At 43.5% G+C, this 22,399-nt stretch overlaps 2 protein-coding genes across 5 annotated transcripts in view; one reads left to right on the forward strand and one right to left on the reverse strand.

Moving 5' to 3' along the window:
- The window catches only part of RETREG1 (reticulophagy regulator 1), a 132,497-nt gene extending 111,089 nt beyond the window's left edge, over positions 1 to 21,408 (reverse strand). Inside the window, exon 1 of one of the 2 annotated variants that reach the window (XM_065584251.1) lies at positions 21,270 to 21,408. Coding sequence is in view for 1 of the 2 variants with exons in the window: in XM_065584250.1 (XP_065440322.1) it covers positions 20,258 to 20,535 (278 nt within the window). In the remaining variant the exon portion in view is untranslated. Of the gene's footprint in view, positions 1 to 20,257; positions 20,636 to 21,269 lie in introns of those variants that run through there. The other variant, XM_065584250.1, reaches the window with a different exon arrangement.
- The window catches only part of LOC101940094 (uncharacterized), a 45,213-nt gene continuing 43,571 nt past the window's right edge, over positions 20,758 to 22,399 (forward strand). For 2 of the 3 annotated variants that reach the window (XR_010598538.1, XR_257362.3), the window contains exon 1: positions 21,348 to 21,485. The gene's annotated coding sequence lies outside the window, so the exon portion shown is untranslated. Of the gene's footprint in view, positions 21,132 to 21,347; positions 21,486 to 22,399 lie in introns of those variants that run through there. The other variant, XR_010598539.1, reaches the window with a different exon arrangement.

Below are 22,399 nucleotides of genomic sequence, written 5' to 3' on the forward strand. Positions count from 1 at the left end.
CTGATACCCGATTTTGGTTTGCCCTCTGGCCTGTCTTGGACTCTGACCTCGTGGTATTGGATCTGGCCTGACTCCTGCACCAACTACTAGGTGGTCAGACTGCCCACATCCTGGTCATGACACTTTGCATGGACCACTTAGGCTGCAGGAGCAATCCCAGTGCCAGCAGAATGGACCTGGCTAACCCGTTGGGAGCACTGGACACATTTGAGTGGACTACATGCCTTCAGATGGACAACCAACCCCTACAGGCCCGTGTCATCTGTCTGACCTCGGAGAACCAGCTATTGCAGGACCAAGTCGTGCAGTTGCATGCTGAAAACATCACCGTCCATATATGGCTCGTACAGCCCTGTTCCCCAATACCATTGCCAGAACAGTTTGATGATAATCACCAGCAAATCAGGGGTTTTATAAGACAGTGCTGCCTCCTGTTCAGGTTGCTCCCAGTCCCAAGAAACCAGTCAGTTACCCCCAAATCAACTGGTACCCTAGATCTTACACCAAAGGCAGCGCTGGTAGCCAATCCAAAAAAGGAATAACTCTTATTTACAGAAAGAACAGGAGTACTTGTGGCACCTTAGAGACTAACAAATTTGTTAGAGCATAAGCTTTCGTGGGCTACAGCCCACCTCTTTGGATGCATATAGAATGGAACATATATTGAGGAGATAGATATACACACATACAGAGAGCATGAACAGGTGGGAGTTATCTTACCAACTTAAGGCTCCTGAATTTAATCCTGTAGGTTTCAGGTGTAACCTGAAACGGTTTCAAAATCAGCTCCTTAAATTTACCATAGTTTGAAGCATCATCAATAGGCATCTTATTAATATGTCCAGAGCTCTGCCAGTCAATTTTACAGGTTAGAGCAAGCAAAAGTTACTATCTAAATCCTAAGAGTGACAGAGTTGTAGCGATCTATCAATTAAAAGTATCTTGCAGAGCAGACCCAGGAGTCAATCCCTGGGGATTTCTGGCTTCAGTTTAGAGTCTCTGGCCCTTCATAGTTCAAACGGCCAAAAAGATGGAAAATTTTCCTGTGGCTTTGTTTTATTTCCTTCATTCATCTTCCAAGCCCACAGGACTTCCTTGCATGTAGTATTTCCAAGGTGTGATAGGACCATTAATCAGTCATTTATATTGCAATAATTCTTAATGGCCTATCTGATCTTGATAGTCCTTTGGAATGAGGGAGAGGGGGAATGATTTCCATGCCTAAATTCACAAGTTCAGGGCAAACATTTTTAAAGTTATAAAGCAAAACAAAAATTTTCTTATAACATGGAGTATACACATTACAAGTGAGATTAATGCATGCAACAACTTACAAGCATTTCATAGAGTCTAAACACTAAATACATTCTTATAAGACTAACACCTATTTTGAGCAAAACTAACATATAGGAGACTTGCCTGGTCTCTAGCTACAAGGTTGTCAGTTCTTAGCTAATGCCTGCAACCTGGGCAAGAGCTGGCATCTGGCCTGTCAGCATCACACTACAGCCAGAACAGTTTGACAATAATCGCCAGTGATACCCAGATTTTATAAACCAGTTCCATCTCCTGTACATGATGTCTCCTCAGTTCCATAGCACTGATCGTGCAAAGATGAGTCTGGTTATCAGCCGGCTGTTCAGGGAAGCCTTACACTGTGCCTCCTCCTTCTTGGAGTGCAATAGACCAGTACTGTCCAACTGGGAGGTCTTCCTCCAAGGCATGTCAGTACACTCTGATGATCTACACCGAGCTTGAACAGCAGAGACTACACTAAGGAAGCTCCAACAGGGGCAGGGAACAGAAGCTTCCTGTGCTGCGCAATTCCACTGCCTCACGGCCAATACAGACTGGAACAAGGCAGCACAGAGGTACTCGTTCTGGTGGACCTGAAAGACTAAATGAAGGACAAATTAGCCCAGGTACAGATGCTCATGAGTCTGGATGCCCTTGTGGATCTTTCCATCCGTATTGACAATCGGTTACTAGAACAAAGAGGAAAAAAATGGAGGTCTTGTAACTCTCCAATCCAGGTACTGTGATGTTTTCACCACTGCCTCCAGCCAAGCCAGTGCATAGAGCCCTGCACGGATACAAAATTTGTATCCGCATCCGATCTGCAAATATGGTCCACAGATCTAAAGCAGATATCTGCAGATTGCTGGGCTCTACACATAAAATTTGGATCCACATCCATCCACAATCATGTTGCAGATATCTACAAATTTGTAGGTCTCTACCAATGCCGGCAGACATGGGCCATCAATGGCTCATCCCCATAGAAAAAAGAAACAACGATGCCAGCACCATCTCTGCGTCTGTTACGGTGAGTCAGGTCACTCCATTTCTGCCTGCCCTCTACGAACTCCAAGAAGTCAGGGAAAAGAGCTACCTCACATTTCAGTTTTGACTGGAATGCACTTAGAGCCCTGCCCAAGGGCTCTCCACTTCTAGGTGCTGGTCCAATTGCACATACCTGGGGTGCCCCTACAAAATCCCATCTTACCAGCCCTGATTGAAGCAGTGAGCTACACCTGAGTCATCGATGCAGAGGCAGCCCAGATCCTGCAGATTCCCCTGAAACCTAAGGCCACTCATGACCTTACAGAGATTACCTGATAGCTCCCACTTGTCTTCTGATCCAATAATGGAGGAAACAGCTCCCCTGGAGACTATAATTCAGGGGCACGGGGAAACGTTACAGTTTGATGTGATCCATTCACCATACTTTCCCCTGATCCTTGGTATCTCCTGACTGGTCCTCCACAATCCACTCACTTGGTGACAAACACAAAAAGTCTGTTTTCTATCAGAATTTGGTGGACAACACTGTTGGAGAGACCAGGGGTTGCTGTCCCAACATCCAAACCTCGAGAGACTCAGATGGAGGTGGCTGTCCAGGCAGAACCTTCCATTGAAGCTACATCTGAACTTCCCTCAAAATATCAAGACTACAATGATATTTTTGAAAAGAAGAATGTGGAAACTACTTCTGCATCAGAATTACGACTGCCCAACAGAGCAGCAGCCACAAGGAAAAATACTCTCTGCACGAATTTATGCCATATCAGAACCCGAGCTGATAGTGCTCCAAGAGTACCTCCAGGAGAACCTGGCTTGAGGGTTTATCTGCAAGACAACCTCACGAGCTGGCGCATCACTTTTTGTCAAGAAGAAAGATGGCAGTCTCCAACTCTGTGTTGATTACCATGCATTGAATCAGATAACTATCAGGAGTTGTTGCCTGCAATTTGATTCCCGAGTTGCTGGATTGTGTGGGGGCTGCCCATATATTCATTAATTTGAACCTCCGGGAGGCACAGAAGCTAGTGTGAATTAGGACAGAGGACAAGTGGAAGACTGCCTTCCAAATCTGCTATCGTCACTATGAATATCTCAAAACACCCTTCGATTTGACCAATGCCCTTGCTAACTTCCAACATTTTATAAACAAGGTGTTCCAAGACATACTGGGACTCAGATAACATATTGATTTTCTCCCGCTGCCCTGAACACCACAATGCTCATGTCCAAACCGTCATGGAATGCTTATGGCAGCATGGCCTTTATGCAAAGCTTGAGAAGTCTGCCTTCTATCAGACCTTCACAGAGTTCTTGGGCTTCATCTTATCCCCAGAAGGGATCCAGAGAGACCCACGCAAGGTCCAAGCTATACAAGATCGGCCAACTCCTCACACAGTACGCGTCTTGAAATGCTTCTTGGGATTCGCCAATTTTTATCAATGATTTATCCTGAACTTTTCAAAACAACACTGAGCCCCTTACTACTCTCCTCCAGAAAAACGTCCAATTCCATTGGTCTCCCAAGGCCCAGCATGCATTCAATCAGCTAAAACTTGCCTTTACTAAAGCACTCATATTGGCTCATGCCAATATTACATTTGCCTTTGTTGTAGAAGCTGACATCTCCAGTACAGTGATTGAGGCTGTCCTCTCCCAGTGACGTGGAAGTTCACCCCCAAAGAACTAAGCTACAAAATATTTGATAAGGAACTCCTGGAGATAAAAACCTACTTTGCAGAATGGCAGCACTCCCTGGAAGGAGCTTGTCAGCCATTCACGTATTCACTGACTATAAAAACCTGGGAAATCTACACAAGGTGAAAGCCTTAAACCAACAGCAGCTTCAGTGGGCCCAATTTTTCCTCAACATTCAATTTTATTATCACCTACCACCCGAGACCTAAAAATGGCAAGGCGAACGCCCTGTCCTAAAGATATCGTACCAACCCACGAGGCCCCATCCAGGAACCAACCCTCATTCTCAAATCCCGTAACTTTCTCAGTGCAGCTTGTCACCACAGTATACTCAGATTGATATGCTCTGCCTCAGGAATTCTGCTTCATTAACAAGCTATTATCCACAAGCAGCAGCATGACTCCCAGGAAATGTCACATGTGTAAGAAACTGTAGCTATGTTCATGGGTTGCAGTCCCATAACTATGCTACAATATTCCCCTAGCAAGACATTTGGGGTGCTTCATTACCCAAAGACTAATATCCTGCTCCTTTTGGTGACCCTGGATGCGCCTGATGATGCAGTGATTCATTGCCTCCTGCGATATTTGTGCCTGAACCAAGACACCATAGCACTAGCCCTGCAGTCTCCTCCAGTCTTGGAGACCCCATCTTGACATTGGGCAGCCATCACCCTAGACTTTATTACAGAATTACCAGAATCCAACAATTTTAAAACAATTTTGACAGACGTGACCAATTTACAAAAATGGCCCACTTCATCCCTTCCCTCTCCTGAAGGGCCAGCCTAGCTCTGGATTAACCATGTAGTCTGTCTTTACGGCCTTCCAGAATGCATCACCTCCAATCAGGGGTCTCAGTTCATAGCCTGGTTCTGGCACAACGCCTGTTGGGAATCCACACATCTTTCCTCTGCTTACCATCCCCAGTCCAACGGCCAAACAGAAAGGGCCAACCAATTTTTGAATAGTATCTGTGATGCTGCAAACACCAGCAGGACGATAGGTGTTCACTTCTTCCCTATGCAGAATTTGGCTACAACAATGCAGACCAAGCCTTTTAAAAAAAAAACAAAAACAAAAAAAAACCATCAACAAAGGATACCATCCCGATTCCACCCACAATTACCCGCAACATCTCCCAACCCAGCCACCTGAGACCTAATATAGCAGAGATTCATCAGGACCAGGCATGAGTATGGCTCTCCACCCAGCATCTGTGCACAAACAGACCTGCTCGCAAGCTGGACTTTCTGACCAATGGGTCAGATCGCCCCCGTCCTGGTCGTGATAATAGGTCAAAGAAAACAAAGAATGTACACCAAACTTACAGGATGGGGGACTATCCTGGAAAGCAGTGACTCTGAAAAAGGTTTGGGGGTTGTGGTGAATAATCAGCTGAACATAAGCCCCAAATGCAATGTTGTGGCCTAAATGACTAATGCAACCCTCGGATGCATTAACAGGGAAAACTGAAGTAGGAGTAGAGAAGTTATTTTACTTATATATTTGTCACTTATGCAGACACTGCTGGAACATTGCATCCAATTCTAGTGTCCACAATTCAAGAAAGATGTTGGTAAATTGGAGAGGGTTCAGAGAAGAGTCACAAAAATGATTTAAGGGTGACTTGATTACAGTCTACTAGTACCTTCATGGGGAAGAAATATTTAATAATGGGTCTTTGATCTAACATTGAAAGGTATAAAATGAACCATTGGTTAGAAAGCAACAGAGGGTCCTGTGGCACCTTTGAGACTAACAGAAGTACTGGGAGCATAAGCTTTTGTGGGTAAGAACCTCACTTCTTCAGATGCAAGAAGTAGTCTTGCATCTGAAGAAGTGAGGTTCTTACCCACGAAAGCTTATGCTCCCAGTACTTCTGTTAGTCTCAAAGGTGCCACAGGACCCTCTGTTGCTTTTTACAGATTCAGACTAACACGGCTACCCCTCTGATACTTGACATTGATTAGAAGTTGATGCTAGACAAATTCAGACTGGAAACAAGGTGTAAATTTTCAACAGTGAGGGTAATTAACCACCGGAACAATTTACCAATGGTTGTCGTGGATTCTCCACCACTGAAAATCTTTACATCAAGATTGAATCTGCTCAAAGAATTATTCTGGGGATATTCTATGGCCTATATATATAGGAGGTCTGACTAGATGATCACAATAGTCCCGTTTGGCCTTTAAATCGATGAATGAAAAACAGGGAAATTATGGCACCATACAGCCCTGGATTAATTTTAAGCCTTTTAGCCTCCCTACTCCCCTTTTCTTTTGGGCATAAAGAAATAATGGGAATAAAAATGCTTCCCTTTTGAATGAGTTAACCCTAACTGCAATAGTAAAGCAAAATGTTCCCATAACAATTATTCTTGAGAAAAATCTCTGTAAAAGAATAGGAGAAAGAGTCAGAAGTTGGTTTAAAAAAAAAAAACTAAAGAGAATAATCTTTTTTTAAAATGATTTCTAGGCCCCATGGTCCATAGAAAAGGCACAATTTAAACTATGGTAGAACTCAGAGTTACGAACACCTCGGGAATGAAGGCTGTTCGTAACTCTGAAATGTTCATAACTCTGAACAAAATGTTATGGTTATTCTTTCAAAAGTTTATAACTGAATATTGACTTAATACAGCTTTGAAACTTTACTCTGAAGAAGAAAAATGCTGCTTTTAACCACCTTAATTTAAATGAAACAAACCCTAAAACAGTTTCCTTACCTTGTCAAATTTTTTTTTTTAAGTAGTTTACATTTAACAAAGTACTGGTTGGTTTGTTTTGTCTCTGCTGCTGTCTGATTGCATATTTCTGGTTCCAACTGAGGTGTGTGGTTGAGCAGTCAGTTCGTAACTCTGAGTTCTACTGTACACAGGGTTGAGACCATGCTTTTCTATATCTTCTCAGATTCTTGGAATAATATTTTATATCTGTGGTTCTTAACCAGGGGTATATAGAGGTCTTCCAGGAGTAGGGAGACCAGATGTCCCGATTTTATAGGGACAGTCCTGATATTTGGAGCTTTGTCTTATGTAGGAGCCTATTACCCCTCACCCCCTTCCCAATTTTTCACACTTGCTGTTGGGTCACCCTATCCAGGAGGTACATCAACTCAACTAGATAGTCTGTTGTAAAACTAGACAACTATATAAAAATCACTGGCAAAGTCAGTACAAACTAAAATTTCATACAGACAATGACTTGTTTATATTGCTCTATATACAATACACTGAAATGTAAGGACAATATTTACATTCCAATTGCTTTATTTTATAATTATATGGTAAAAATGATAAAGTAAGCAATGATTCAGTAATACTGTACTGTGACCCTTTTGTATTTTATGCCTGATTTTGTAAGCAAGTAATTTTTAAGTGAGGTGAAACTTGGGGTATGCAAAACAAATCAGACTCCTGAAAGGGGTACAGTAGTTTGGAAAGGTTGAGAGCCACTATTTTATAGCACCCAATAGTTTGCTATGAAATAACGTTGTGCCAGTAGGCATCTCTCAAAAGTTTAAAGGAAAATTTAAATTCTCCATGTACAATTGATTTTTAAGCTTTCTAAAACAGCATCAAAACTCCACTTGAGAGAGGAAGAGGTAGACACTTGATCCTTGCAAAATGTAACCACTGTTTCAGAAAAGATGCAGAACACGGTATACTTTGTTTGGTATTTGCAGTTAAGCTGTGTTCAGCACCAGTTCAGTTGCAGCCATTGCTGTCATCTATTATCAGTAACAAGTAATTGTCCTAAATGCAGACAAGGATTAACCATGACGCATTCTGTCAGCAAATACTCGCCTATACACAATGTCACGCCACTCTATATTTTTACAGCCATTATTTTTCACTGATTGGTGGACTCTCTCTGTAGTGTTTAGATGTGCATTTGGCATGTACATTTATCAAAAGTTAGTTCAATATTGCAAGGTTTGAAAAACTAGTTATATCCTAGTTGAATAAGCGTTTGGGGTTTTTTAAAATCTCATAGGGATTATCAATACAAAAACACCCTCCTATTCCAAATGTCCAGAAACACTACTCACACATGACAAAATGCAGCAGCACTAAAAGGACAAAATGCTATTTACTAGGTAACCACACACACACGATTAATAGAAAAACTACATACCTTACTGAGCCCAACTGTAATGGCTTCTTTTTAAGTTGTACACACAAAGTCTACTTTGAAAATTGCAACTAGTATGTTAAGTACTTTAAACATTTTCTATTAATTTTAATCAAAATATGTCAGTCTTGTAGATTGTTTTGAAAACGGCAATCACTGTAATTACCCAGGGGGGTTAAAAACAAATGTGGTGATTTGTAAAATTTGAACTGCTTTTCAGTTTGGTGGAGGGGAGGGGGAAGGCTAGCTGGTTTTTCAAAAACAAAAAAAGTAAATTAAATTATGTGCATTATTTAATTAAAAAAAACTTTGCCAAATCCCTTTGTTACATTCTAAATTTAGCATCTTAAACCATAATAGCTTCTTGTGCCTGGTCAGATTATACACTTATTGCTTTTAAATGAGTATAGCACGTTGCAGAAATAAGACTCAAACTTGACAACTTCCACGTGTTAAAAATCAAAGAAATTCTTTTTTTTTTTCTGGTCTGTATTAAAGCTAATTTCCTCCGACCCCTCTGAAAACATTGTATTTTATTTTTATTCATTTGTAGACTTGGAGAAATTAATTCAAAAGGAAAAAGTGCATCATTCTAGAACTCCACCCAAAACTATCCCATCTGCTCTGCAGTGCCTCAGTCACCTTTATTTCTCTCTACCCCCACCCACCAAGCTTGAAAAGCACAATTAAACTTTTTATCCTGCATTTAAGCTTTTTTACAAGTTCTTGCCTTTCTATTTTAACACACAAAATTACTATTATTCTGTATTGCCCTTTTAGCCCCATTTCTAAGTAAGGGCCAAATCCTTTGAGGTGTAAAGGACCCTCAATTTCCCACTGAAGCCAGCTACTGTTAGTCATTTGAACATTTTTGTAATTCTGATATTTTAGTTACCCAAAAGTTTACTTTTAATCTAGCGCTCTCTTGCTCCCTACACTGGCCCCTCTTCCACAGAGACCAGAAATTCCAAGTTTCCTATAAATTCTTCTTTTGGGGGTGGGGTGCTGCTGTGGTCCCCCCCGCAACAAAAGCAAGGCTTCCTCCCGCTAAAGCCAGATCTCAGTGGATACACAGATTGGTTAGGACCATCTGGGTGGAAAGGACCTGTTATTCTACACTTGCGCCAAGCTTGCCATACTCCCTGATGGCATAGCTCATAAAGCCAGAGTGCATGAAACACCTGACCACCCATTCTTCCTCTCCAACCCCCGTGGTGTGGAAAAGCAGGTGAATTAACATTGACAGGGTCAGCATGACCTTGTGAACCCTTCCACAGAGTTGCTGACATGTGTGGTGCTGGTGAGAAATGTCACAAAGGCAACCCCTTGCAACACTCTCCTCTTCCATGCTTCTGTCAACTGAATATGCTGTCTCTTGTAGGATACAATAGATTATTTTGAGGTATAGCAGTTACCTATTTAATGTGTATTACCTATGTCCCTCATAAAATATTACAGTAATTGTTCAAAACATGAGTATCATCACTGTAAATTGTAGGATTTATTTTTTTTTTTTACACAATTACTGTAGCATGCGGTGGTATATTTTTATGGGATATATTCAAGAATTATGATGTGTTTCTACATCACAACATTTGTGAAAGAATCAGATTATTCCAATGACTAGTATATGGACACTTATCTTGGAAAGACTTTAATGGGACTGCCTGCCCACCTCCTAGATTAGACCTTAAGACACTGGACACAAATGCAAACATATGAAAGCAATTAAGAAATGGGACAAAAAGGAGAAATATAGGGTCACGTGAAGATCCACTTAAATGATCAGAATAGACATTTTAAAGAAAGCCTCTTTTTAAACATAAATTCCATCTATTCTGCCTAATAAAAGCAGATAATTGGTCTTTTATAATCAATTCAAAGAAAACCACTAGATTAGCAGTAACTGAAACTCTTATCTAATGGCTTGTCAGTGACCTGTATGAAGTGAGTTGGTGGTTTCAGTCCAGTCTCTAGTATACAAGTGTCTACATCTTAAAATTACAGTCCAAATTTTCTGAAGTGTGGTCTGCTGAGCATTTCTTGTGGTACACCCCAGAATGCTAGATGCTGAAACGATGTTAGTTTCTCCTTGTTTCCCACAGTTAAATATTATTCAGAGAAGCTAAATATACATTACTTTCCTAAAATTAATTTTTTTATATATGTAATTGCTGTTTTGGGCACAGGCATGATGCATGAACACAAACAGGAAAAAATATAATGTACTATCAAGAATATGAGGGCAGACCATCCATGAAATAATCTCTCAATTATATGGGCCACAGTATAAATTGGTTAGAGATTGGCCATATCATCAGAAAGGTCAAGTGCTGAAATGGAATGGGGACTCACCTCTAAACCTTGTCTGCACTTTGAAAATGCTCCATTGTTGACAACAGCCAAAAGCAATGTGTGTAGCTGAACTAGTGTTAAACATAGTTCAAGTGCAAGGCTTTGCCTACCTTTGGGAATTGAAAAAAGTTGTGCACCAGTGCTATTGCTGGTAAAATTCCCCAGTGTAATGTGGCCAAGCATGGCCAAAGACAAACCATGGTCAACACTGTTTCAGCAGCACTGGACATAACTTGTCCTTGTCTACGCTTAGCTAAACAACATTTAACACCAATTCGGCTACACTCATTTCTGACACCCATTGTAAGCAAGAGGCCATTTCATAGACAAGGTATTGGATGCGATCTCTGAAGGACATTGCAGAAGCACATTCCCAGGGCAACATGTGAAAGCTTGCACTGTCATTGGCTATGCTGTACCAGTTCTGTGAATAGAGAACTTTGGTCTTCATGCCTATGAATCTAGGAGCTTTAACAGCTATTAAAAGTTTAAAAATAGCATACTTTGTATTTCATTAACATAATACCATACAGAGTTTAATTTGGATTTAAGAATTAATAATGGCAGTATTGCAATTTTTATAATTAGTTCTCTTAAATTAAGTGATGCATATTCCATAGGTATTTGACTATTTACTTTTTGATACATGAAACATTTTTCCTATTGTATTCTGAGTGACATTTTGGTTGAAGCTGAGGATAATCTAGAAGTCAAAGAACTATTTAAAGAATTTAAAAAGGAAGTCACAGGGTGCAAGAATTTAAAAAGGAAGCCACAGGGTGTGCAAGTTTATGCAACAGGTGATTAAGTGAAACAAAAACAAGCATATTCAAAAAATAAGAGAACCAATTTTAGAGTGATTGTCTTTATGAAGATCTGCAGCTTTTAAGCATGGGTGCTAAACGCTTGTGGTATTTTAATGTTAACCCACACCTTTCAGACTGCACATTGTATGAACTGCAGCAAAGATGAATTCTTACTGGCAAGGAGAATATATATAAGATGTTTTAGGTGAAAAAAAAGACATACTTGCATGCAGCTAAAATAATATCTTACAATGAACAAACAATCATTATTCACAAAAAACATTCACTTACTAAAAATGACCTCTTCATTTAATAAATGTCATGAGAGAAACCAAATACATCAACAAAGATCACTATGCCACTGCCACGTCCAAACTATATAAAACCTGATTGACAATGTTACACACATAAGATGAACCTACAGTGACCATGACTGCATCTGCACATTTAGCTACTGTACACAAATAGTAATTTACATATTTAATTAGTAATTTGTTGCACAAAGCACTGCTAACATTTTGTTCAGTAATTTTGAAAAAAATCCAAGTCCCTATATCATGCAGAGAACTATCATCTTCAGTTCTGACCCAGTTTGCACAAGTGACAGGTAATTATCCTCACAGTTGTCTATAAATAATTATGCCATCCTAAAAAAGCCTTAAGAAAATGCATTTTTAAAATAAGATTATCTAATATGAATGCAACACAGAAATGTTGGATCAACTGTATGATGACTAGGTAACTCATGTCTCAAACACCAGCCAACAATGAACTGTTCATAGGACAGCAGCAAAGGACTGAAGACTGGATCAGTAAGTACAGAAAGGAGAGGGAGAGTAGAAAGCAAAATAGCACACATTCCACTCTAAAAGTGGCAAAATTATATTATAACAGTTGTATTCTGTTACTAAAGACAAAGAATTGTTTTGGAACTCCAACATGCAGCATCTGTTCAAAAGACAGAAATCTTAATTCCATCAATTCTATGCCACAAATGCAGGTCAAGTGAAGAAATCTGGACATTATTTTTCATACTGCAGAGGAAGCAGGTTCAGCAGTTTCACTGGTGATAAAGACATGTCAAGAGTGTGGTAATCAAATACCCATGTGTGAAAAAACTGATCTCTGCAGCCCTAAACTATTCTATATGGGGTGCGATCAGGTGTATAAGTGATAATGCCCCAAAATGCTTCCTTGTATACAGATGGCACTGTGTAAGCAAACACACTCAGGACTTATTGTTAGACATTTCTCACAAGCATCGGTTTATCCATAACATATGGATGAACAAGTTAGGTTACTTGTGCCCTTTTATTTCCTTGATTTACAAACAATGCTCTAGCTGGATAATATAAAAGAGAATAAGTAGATTTTTATATATTCCAGTTTTTAAATACAATACAACATAAAATACATAGGAATAAACATTAAGCATAAAAACTTTGTTTTAATCTTAATTACATATGAGAAATTTATCTTCTCATACTCCAAAATTTACAAAAGTGTGTACTGGAAATGTGGGGTTCCACTGTTCTCTAGGTCTTCAGACCTCGTCACTTGGCTGGCAAACTATGGGGACTACAGATACACAGATTACCAATTCTTCTTATAAAACCTCACTTTGAACCAAAAGGTTAATCTCAACCAAGTCAAATCACAAATTTCCTTGATTCCAATAAACCTTCAACTGAATCAAAATAATTTATTCTTGACCACAGCCCATGTCCCCATTCTAGAACTCCCCCACCCTACCCCCAAAAAATGTATACGGGGAAACTTCCTGGGGAGTTGCAGCACCAGCTCCTGATTTCACCAGCTGTAGAATATTATTGGTCTGCAGACCCCAGATTTATCACAACAATGTCTGTTCATAAATAAATAAGGGGCATATGAGGTCCCCCAATTTACATTTGCATGTAGAGTGCAATCTCTTTTGGTATGGACTGTCCAATTTGCTCTTTATACATTTGTTGTACTGTTCTTGAAACATACAATACAAATTTGTAAGAAAGGAAATAAACTAAAGCAGACCCGAACAACTGCTGTCCTTGTTTAATTAACATGTTAAGGAGTGAGCTATCTACATTCACTTACTTGCAATTTCAATAATTGAACTGAAAATTGGGACCTCTGCTCTTTTTAGGCTTAAAACTAAACTAAACACAGCAAAGAACATCTATCTATCTATCTATCTATCTATATATATAGGCTCTAATTTATGTGTTACAAGAAATTCAAAAACATCTGATAACATATCAGCATTGGGGAGGGATATAGATGATCATTTGGAGGAAATTCACACCCTATCATCACACCAAAAACTATCGTCATCTTTATGCAAGGAATTGAACAGGGAAGGAGTGGAGGGGAGAAACAACCATCCCAACCCAGATTAGGCAGCAGGATTATTGTGCAGCTCCTCCACAGCCATTACTTTTAACTATAGACTGGAATAAAGGATGATATCCTTCACTAAACCCTTTGGGGGCGCTATGCCTAAGCGTGGACCCAGTGTCCCCTCTCTGGCCTGCCTAAGCATACCAGCATATTCAGAGCCAGCACACAGACTTGTGTGCAAGGAGTGAAGAGGATCCCATTAGCAGCCAAACGTACCTACCTCTCCTGCATACAGGAGTACTATGGAGATTCCTTGGTACAAAAATGTGTGCCAGGAAGGATTTTATTCTGATGAGCCTCCTCTATACCAGGAAATCTTAGCTCAATTTTTAAAAAGTCGAGTTAGCTGACATGATGCTGAACATGACTTATTCTTGTCTACACCCACTGCAAAGTCGTGGTCAGCATCACATCAGCTAACTAAAGTGATACAAATCATGTTTAAGCACAACATCTCCTCATGTACGCAAGGCCAAAAAGAAAGGGTTGTTTTGTGGTTAGAGGATAGCCTGAGACTTGGGATACTAGGTTCTGTTCCCTGCTCTGATAAAAACTTCCTGGGTGACAATGGGGAAGTCATAGAAGACCAAATTTTCTAGGGTGGCTATGAACGACTCTGTACATACCAGACTGAAACATGCAATTCCCCTCCTCAAATATGTATGTGCACTTTTGTAGAAGGAAGAGCTAGCATGCTACATGAGGGCATATGCAAGGGCACATATCTCTCTTTAAAAAATTGGGCTTTAGCAACCAGGTCAAATAGCTCAGTTTCTTCCTCATAACATTAAAATAAAGAGCAGATCTGCATATAGTGTGTGCGCACATTCCAATACAGGCATGCAAATCCTTATGTATATGTGACTTGCCTATAGGCATGTACCAGCGAGGTTGTTTACAGTGTGTGTGCGCACATTTGAAAATCTAGCCCAGCAATATCTGCCTACCTCACAGGAGTGTTCAGACCTAAACATCATTAGTAAATTGCTTTGAGATATTTGCACAGTCAGCACTATAAATGCCAAGTATTATTAGAAGATTTCAAATAAGGAGAAGAATCCACTTTCCTTTAATCACAAGTCTTAATGCATACCAAATACTTTATCAACATATATCAGGGGTGGGCAAACTTTTTGGCTTGAAGGCCACATCTGGGTGGGGAAATTGTATGCAGGGCCATGAATGTAGGGCTGGGAGAGGGGGTTGGGGTGCGGAGTGTGCGAGGGGGTGTTGTGTGCAGGAAGGGGCTCAGGACAAGGGGCTGGGGTGCAGGAGGGGTCTCAGGGCAGGGGGTTGGGGTGCAGGAGGGTGTGCGGCGTGCAAGAGGGGGATCAGGGCAGGGAGCTCAAAGCAGGGGGTTAGGAGGCTCAGGGCAAGGGGTTGGAGTGCAGGAGGGGGCTCAAGCAGGGGGTTAGGGTGTGGGATACACAAGGGGTTCAGGCTCCGACCCAGCGCCACTTACCTCGAGTGGTTCCAGGGTGGCAGCGGCATGCAGCGGGCTAAGGCAGCCTCCCTGCCTGCCCTGGCCCCGCGCCGCTCCAGGAAGTGGCCAGCATGTCCGGCAGTGGCTCCTGGGGGTGGGGTGGGGAAGGTGGCTCTGCCGCCTGCTGCTCTCGCCTGCAGGTACCACCCATGAAGCTCCCATTGGCCGCGGCTCCCCATTCCCGGCCAATGGGAGCTGTAGGGGGCAGTGCCTGCAGGCGAGGACAGTGCACAAAGCCCTCTGCCTCCCCTGCTTTCCCCCATCCCCGCTTCCGGGAGTGGCGCGGGGCCAGGGCAGGCAGGGAGCCTGCCTTAGCCCTGCTGCGCCACGGGGCTGGCAATCCCGTGAGCCGGGTTGAAAGCTCTGATGGGCCTGATCCTGCCCGCGGGCCGTAGTTTTCCCTCCCCTGACATATATGCTATTTCTTTCAGCATTTTATATGTGTTTCTTACAATTTGTACTCCTTGGGGAATTCTGCACCAAAAAAATTAAAAATTTTGTAAAATTCTGCATATTTTATTTGTCAAAATAACACAATCATGTCAGTTTTAATTATTTTGGTAATTTATTTCAAAATACCTGTCAGCAAGTATGTCTGTAACAATACAGACAACAAAAAAGGTTCAGGAAATGTTTTTTGACAAATAGATTCCTTACTAGGCATATTAATACAGAACTTTGAGTAATAAGTCATTTAAACCGCAATACAGAAACGTATTCCCACACCCCTCATAAGCAATGCAGAGGTTTGGATGAGTGGGGTAATGGAGGAGCTGAGGGAGAGAGAAGCAATTGCTGGGAAGGAGCCTGGACCCTCCTCTCCATGTGGCCCTGAACCCCTCCCCCCCATCCCCAGGTTGTCCTGCACTCCCACTCAGCCACACTCCTCCCCATGTGTCCCTGCACCCCCACTCAGCTCCTGGCTCAATGCTGTCACCCCACTAGCTCCTGTGCCCCCGCTCCAGTCTGTCCCCCAGAGCACTTTTGAACCCCAGTCTATGTGAGCCCCCAGCAGCTCTGTGTGCCCCGTTCTGTCTGTCCCTCCATATCCTGTGCTTCCTCACCTGGCCCTGCAGGCAGGGTGCTGTGAGGAACACAGACACTGCCACCTCCTGCTCTTCAGCCGGCTGAGCCAGCCTGTGAGCCGGCTGCCCTCTGTCCTGGTGCCATAGCAGCCCCTGGTGAGCGAAAGGTATAACTGTAGCACCTCTCCAGCTGTTTTTTCTATGGGGGACATGAATTCTGCACATGCGAAGTGGTGCAGAATTCCCCCAGGAGTAAGTTTGATTTCATGGTATCAGGTGGAAAAACTTTCTTAGCATAGTCTCCATGCATACAGACACTTCGGATGGATGATGAATTGCTGCTTCCTCTTCCGATATTTCTGTCACTGTACTCTTTCAGGAGATGAGCAAAGAGGCTTCACATAATGACCAAAAAAAAAAATCAAAGCACAAAAAAAACAAAGAAGAAGATTACACTTGTTTTTTCTTGAGAAGTCTAGCCAGCTCACCCACCCTCCACCCTGTCCAATATAGAAGCTGTGTAAATGCAGATATACTTCCTCATGTCAATTAATGTTTAATGTAGTGTTACTGTCAACAACTTTCATGGACTCTTGCTCACTCTGAGTAGTACACAAAGTCACATTGAGGCAGATCACTTTATCCCACAGCGGACTGTAAGCCATATAAATCCTTATCTGTCATGTCTCTAGGTAACGTAAGCCATAATTGCAGCAATATGATGCATTTTACACACACACACAAATAAATACAATATATCCACACATATATACAGAATCATTCCTTCCCCCGTAAAATGTATAACAAAAGTATGCATATTTGCAGAGGCAAAATTAACTGTGCCACAAACAATTTTTAGCCTGTGTGAGCAGTGTTTCTAAACAGCAGCAACTTTTGAATGTAACAATGTAAGTCCATTTACACTTGTAAATTACGCTACTGTATATGCATGGATAAAAAAATTGGAAACAAAACACAATGAATGGATAATATACTATAGCGGTATTATATAAACTAATTGGTTTAAGAAAATTCAGAGAAGTAAAAGAATAAAGTGTCTCACCGTCCAATACTCATTTAAACCCATTAAAAGATATTTACATCATTTTTATTCATCTACAGCAGTGTTTCCCAAACTTGGGACGCCACTTGTTTAAGGAAAGCCCCTGGCGGGCCGGGCTGGTTTGTTTATCTGCCGCGTCCGCAGGTCCGGCCGATCGCGGCTCCCACTGGCCGTGGTTCGCTGCTCCAGGCCAATGGGAGCTGCTGGAAGCGGCAGCCAGCATGTCCCTTAGCCCGCACCGCCAAAAAATTGGGTTATAAAAAATAGAGATAAGAATGGGTCAAACTACAAAGAGTTTACAAAAAGAAGGCCACAATCTAAACAGTACATACTAAAATCTTCTCCCCTGTACAAAGTTAGAGTGAACATAATAACCCCCTGTGAAAATACGGTCAAGAATGGGAGTGGGGATTATACCCGTAGGCAACAGAATGGTAGTTGAGCTGCAATTGCTTCCAGTCTCTGCCTGCACACTCCTTCCACCCAGATATAAAATGTGTGATGACATACAGAGGTGAGGGGCGGGTGGGGGAAGCACAGCATTGTCTGCTAGAATTAAACAGAGCGCTCCGACTATTCTCCCTGACTGCTTCCCCACAGCTTCCTCTCCACCCCCATCTGGGCTGTTGTGGCAACGGATTTCCCACTCACCCCTTTGGCTGATGCAGTGAGAGATCCCCCTCCTGTTCCAATCTACTTTAACCATGGATTGCATAGTTCTACTGGCTATCATTCACACCCCTGAATCTTTTCTAGTTTACCCCCACCCCTCAATTCCCCCTGCACAATAAAATGGATGAAGCCCCAAGAAGCACTGAACTGCAGTGAAAGCCAGGTTTTCTTCATCCTGGCTCTCTCTGGCACTAGGAATGTAGCATGAACTAGAAATTCTGACAGAACCATTTCACTTAAATATCAGTAGCCATACAGTAGAATGCAAGCTGCCAATAAGACCATCAAAACCAACAGTATACATGAGTACAACAGAAAAAACAAACAAACATTTTTTAATTAAAGGAGCAGAGGTAACAATGGTTGCACCCATCTACAAATCTACAGGTTCAACCCAGATCTGGTCAGATCAAATGTCCTTATCCTAACTGACTATTCCTTATGCTCAGTTATGCTCAAACTCAATGACAAATGGGAAGCCCTGTGATGCTCTAAACAAATGCAACCATCTCTACCTGAAATGCAGAATTTAATATAATTATCTTATAACCTAACCAGCTTTAGTGCTATTACCAATACTACCCTTCATCATTTTATTACACAGCTTGGTTAAAAACAGGTCAACAAGGCATTATGGCCCTTCCGGATTGTAAGCAACCATTGTTGCAGAAACTGGATCTGACAGATCTAGAAAATGATGGCACAACTTTAGAATTATTTTCTTAATGCAAGAGACTTACCTGCTATAGCAAGTATAGTAATGTATGTTATGAATTGGGAGTGTTTGGGCTTCAAATGAGTTATGTATCACCTATCTCGTAAGACAGGAAAGAACCCTTTAGTCTAGCCTTGGCACTAGAACATTTCTCTCCTTTCAAATTAGCAAATGACACCACATTCCCGTTAATTAACAAGCACAGGCCTATATTTTTGTATTCAACAGAATATTTTCCTGTGTAGTGTGATGCTTAAGAAAATACTCAAGTTCTTTCCTTATGATTTGGTCTGCATACTATTTAAAAAATGAACATTTCCAAGGTCATACAGCACTGAATGCAGTTGTCAATAATCCACCTGTTTTTTTGCTTTGTCTCTTACATGCCTTACTGAGGAGGAAAGAGGATGATCCTATGGGAGAAAACATAATTTGGTGCCCTATTCTCACTTGTATTAAAAGATTCAGCCTTGAAATATATGTATATATACGATGCTGGATGTATGAACACAGAATACATGTAAGATATGGTGATAGATGTGGGGATTTTTTTATGCACTGGTGCAACCACGGATCAAAGAAGAATTGAAACACGAGTAGAAAAGTGTAGAATATTCCTATGGGAATAAATTAGTTAAATTATGAAGATTTGGGGGTAGAGCATGTGGGGTGGTTTTGCAACACAATGCAAACATGCCTATTTCAATTATAAATCTTCTTTGTTTATACACAAAGTTGACCTAAACCAACTAGAAAAGACTGAGTCAAGCACAGACAATATGCTTGCTGCTGCACAAGACACAAAATACAGAAAGCCCTTATTCTGCAATAGGCTTTTAAGTAAGGCTACTGATTCTGCAACACACACACATGCTTAACTTTATGCCTATGGCCTCACTCCCCTTGCTATCAACTCCACATCAGTGGACCACTTTATCAGTGCAGAGCTCATTTCCCGATTGGGGTCTAATTTCATGAGCTTCACTCCCCTCCCCAAAATGTGTTGGAATTCATGTGCCCCCTTTATCTCAAACCCAGAAGATGAGATTTGGTGCCTGGGTGAGTCTAATCCCCATGACATGGATTTGTTGGGAAGGGAAGGGAAAGGAAAAAATGATGAAAACAAAAGCAGGGAGGAAACATTGTACTCTATTCAGCTCTGGATGTTGGACAGAAAGGAAGGGAATAAAGTGCTGAGGAATCTCTCTTGGATATCATGGCGATATTAAGGAAAGGCTGGGGTCTCTCCCAAGGGCAGGAGGGGCAGAGTGGGGTGGGTCTCCCGCGTGGGAAGAGGGAGGGAATAAGGTGTATTGGGGAGAGGAATGGAAAGGGGGCAGACTGTCCTCATGGGGTGGGGGGAGAATAAGGGGAGGAGGTGCATGGGGGTATCTCTACCCTAATCGAGATAGGGGACGGGGGTCTCTCCCATAGAGAACGGAAAACAGGGTGCACCGGGCACAGGCTCTGCTCCCGGGGAAGGTCTGCAGGGGAGCGCGGTGCGGTCTAGGTTTGCAGAGGGGGAGCAGCTCTTTCCGAGCGGGGGAGGGGGGGTCGGGTCTCTCCCGGGGCCGGGCGGGGCATCGCCCCCAGGTTCTCTCACCAGAACAGCAGGTTGGCGCAGACGAACCCGCCCAGGCTGCGGAGCGGCCTCTCCCAGCTCAGAGCAGCCGCGATGCAGCCGCCCAGCGCCAGCCCGGTCTCCCCGAGCAGTGCGGACGCGGCCCCGCCTGACACCTGCTCCGGCTCTTCATCTCCGGCCGCTGGCACCGGCGGCTGCTGCTGGAGCCTCCCAGCAGCCCCGCTCCGAGCCCCGGGGACCTCCCAGCCGCCGCCCGCCTCTGCGCCCTGCTGCTGCCGCGGCGACCCCGCACTCGCCATGTCTCGGTGGCGGTTGCTGGGTGCGAGCTGGGAGGGGGCGGGGCGAGGGCGCGGCGCCCCGGGGGGAGGCGGGGGTGGGCTCCGCGCGCACAGCGGCTCCCTCTGCCAGGCACCGGCTGACGTCACCGCGGGGCCGGTAGCCGTTGTCACCGCAGGGGGGAGGAGCCGGGGGGCTTGCTCGAGGCAGGTGCCGGGAGGGGCGCACGCGGGGGAGGGGCGCGCGCAGCTGAAGCGTTTCGTCGCCGTTGCTGGCCGCAATGCCCAGTCCCCGTGTGTGTCTCTCCGGCTCCGCCCGGAGCAGGGTAACGGTGCCGCCGTCACCAGGGGAGCGATTGTGTCATAAATCTGCTTCCTGAAGCCCGCTGCCGCGTGGATCGGGGTGGGAGCGGGAGGCCGCGGGGAAGCTGCCCCGGTTGGGTTCCGTGGCTTGGGCCCGGGGAGCGGGGAGGAAGGGGGCTCCCCTCGGGGCGGCCCCTGAGCCCGGGCGCTAGGCACAGCCGAGCCCGAGGGCCCCAAAGCTACCGAGAGCGCTGTGCAGATGCGCTGTTATTGAAGTGACACACCGAGCCGGATGTAAGGGCAGACTGTGGTTGGATGTAAGTGTCACAGCTCTGGGCCCCCCTAGGGAACTGCAAGGCCAGAAAGTTGGCAGATGGTCGCGCTGGGTGAGGCTCGTGCCGGGGTAGGGCTAAGCGCGTGCCTCACAAAACTGGTTTGTTACCATGGCAACTTACCACACCCTCGGCCTTCAGCCACTTCGTAAGGGTGGTGCTGTGCTAACCGCAGGGAGGTCTCAGGAGAGGATTGCAGCAGTTAAACTCAGACTGAGGGGGGGCTGCGCCCTGTGCTGCTCCTGCCCTGCCCCGTGGGGCGGACCCTGCGTAGCTGCAGGAGGAGCCAACAGTCAGTGATGGCTCCAGCTCCTGGGTTGGTCTGCTGCTTCTTAAAGGGTAAGCTTGCAATAGCTATTAAATTATACATGTGTTAGGGATAGAAATATTGTGTAATATGTGCCTCATATGCCACCATTGACTGGGCTCATTTGCTCTGCACCATCCAGGCTGCGCTGGCAGCTCTAGCTCCTCTTAATGTGTCTTGGCATTCAGCACAGAAAACTATTGGTATTGGGTACCAACCCATCATGTTAGTGGGGGCAGAGCAGCATGTAGATGGGACAGGAGTCACTTCTTCTAGGGTTCAGCTTGTGTTGTTATTCACTTTGGTGTGGGGGAAATTAGGAGAGGTTGGACCTTCAGACTGCGTTGCACCGTGGTCTGGTGAAGGCCAGTGGAGAAGTGTAGGGTCCAGAATTGGTGGAGGTTGTTGGAGCCTCCATCCTGAAGAGCAGGATGCAATCCTCTTTGAAGGAGGCTTGCATAGACAGCTATGTGTTGATGGCACATTAAGGATACTTCACTGTAATAATGGGCCATAGAAAAAACTCATCCCACCTAGTAAGCCTTCCTGTGGATGCCTCAGCAAGAATATGGGTAATGGCTGCCCCTACTAGTCATCAAAGCATGCAAGGACATGTGATACGCTCATGTGAGCCTGGACTCCATCTTGGGTCAGTTACTTTCCACAAACAGAGGCTGTGAGCTTTGTTTGAGCTGGTAAAATTCCATGCACATGGCAGAGGATATAAAAGACACCTGAGATATCTCCATTTGGCCCCTTTCCTGCCCTGATTTGCTGGACTGTGGATTTATAACTAAAAGGAGCATTTTGAACTATGGGCTGAGAACCTTCCAAAAGAGAGAGAGACTTTATAAGCCAGCAGTCTATTTCATCACTGCTACAAACCTGATTATAAGGACTTTGCAATTATTTGTATGTATATGGTCTATTAATCATTATTATCTCT

The sequence above is a fragment of the Chrysemys picta genome, chromosome 2, assembly GCF_011386835.1.
Source record: "Chrysemys picta bellii isolate R12L10 chromosome 2, ASM1138683v2, whole genome shotgun sequence".
In the NCBI taxonomy this organism is placed as follows: domain Eukaryota; kingdom Metazoa; phylum Chordata; order Testudines; family Emydidae; genus Chrysemys; species Chrysemys picta.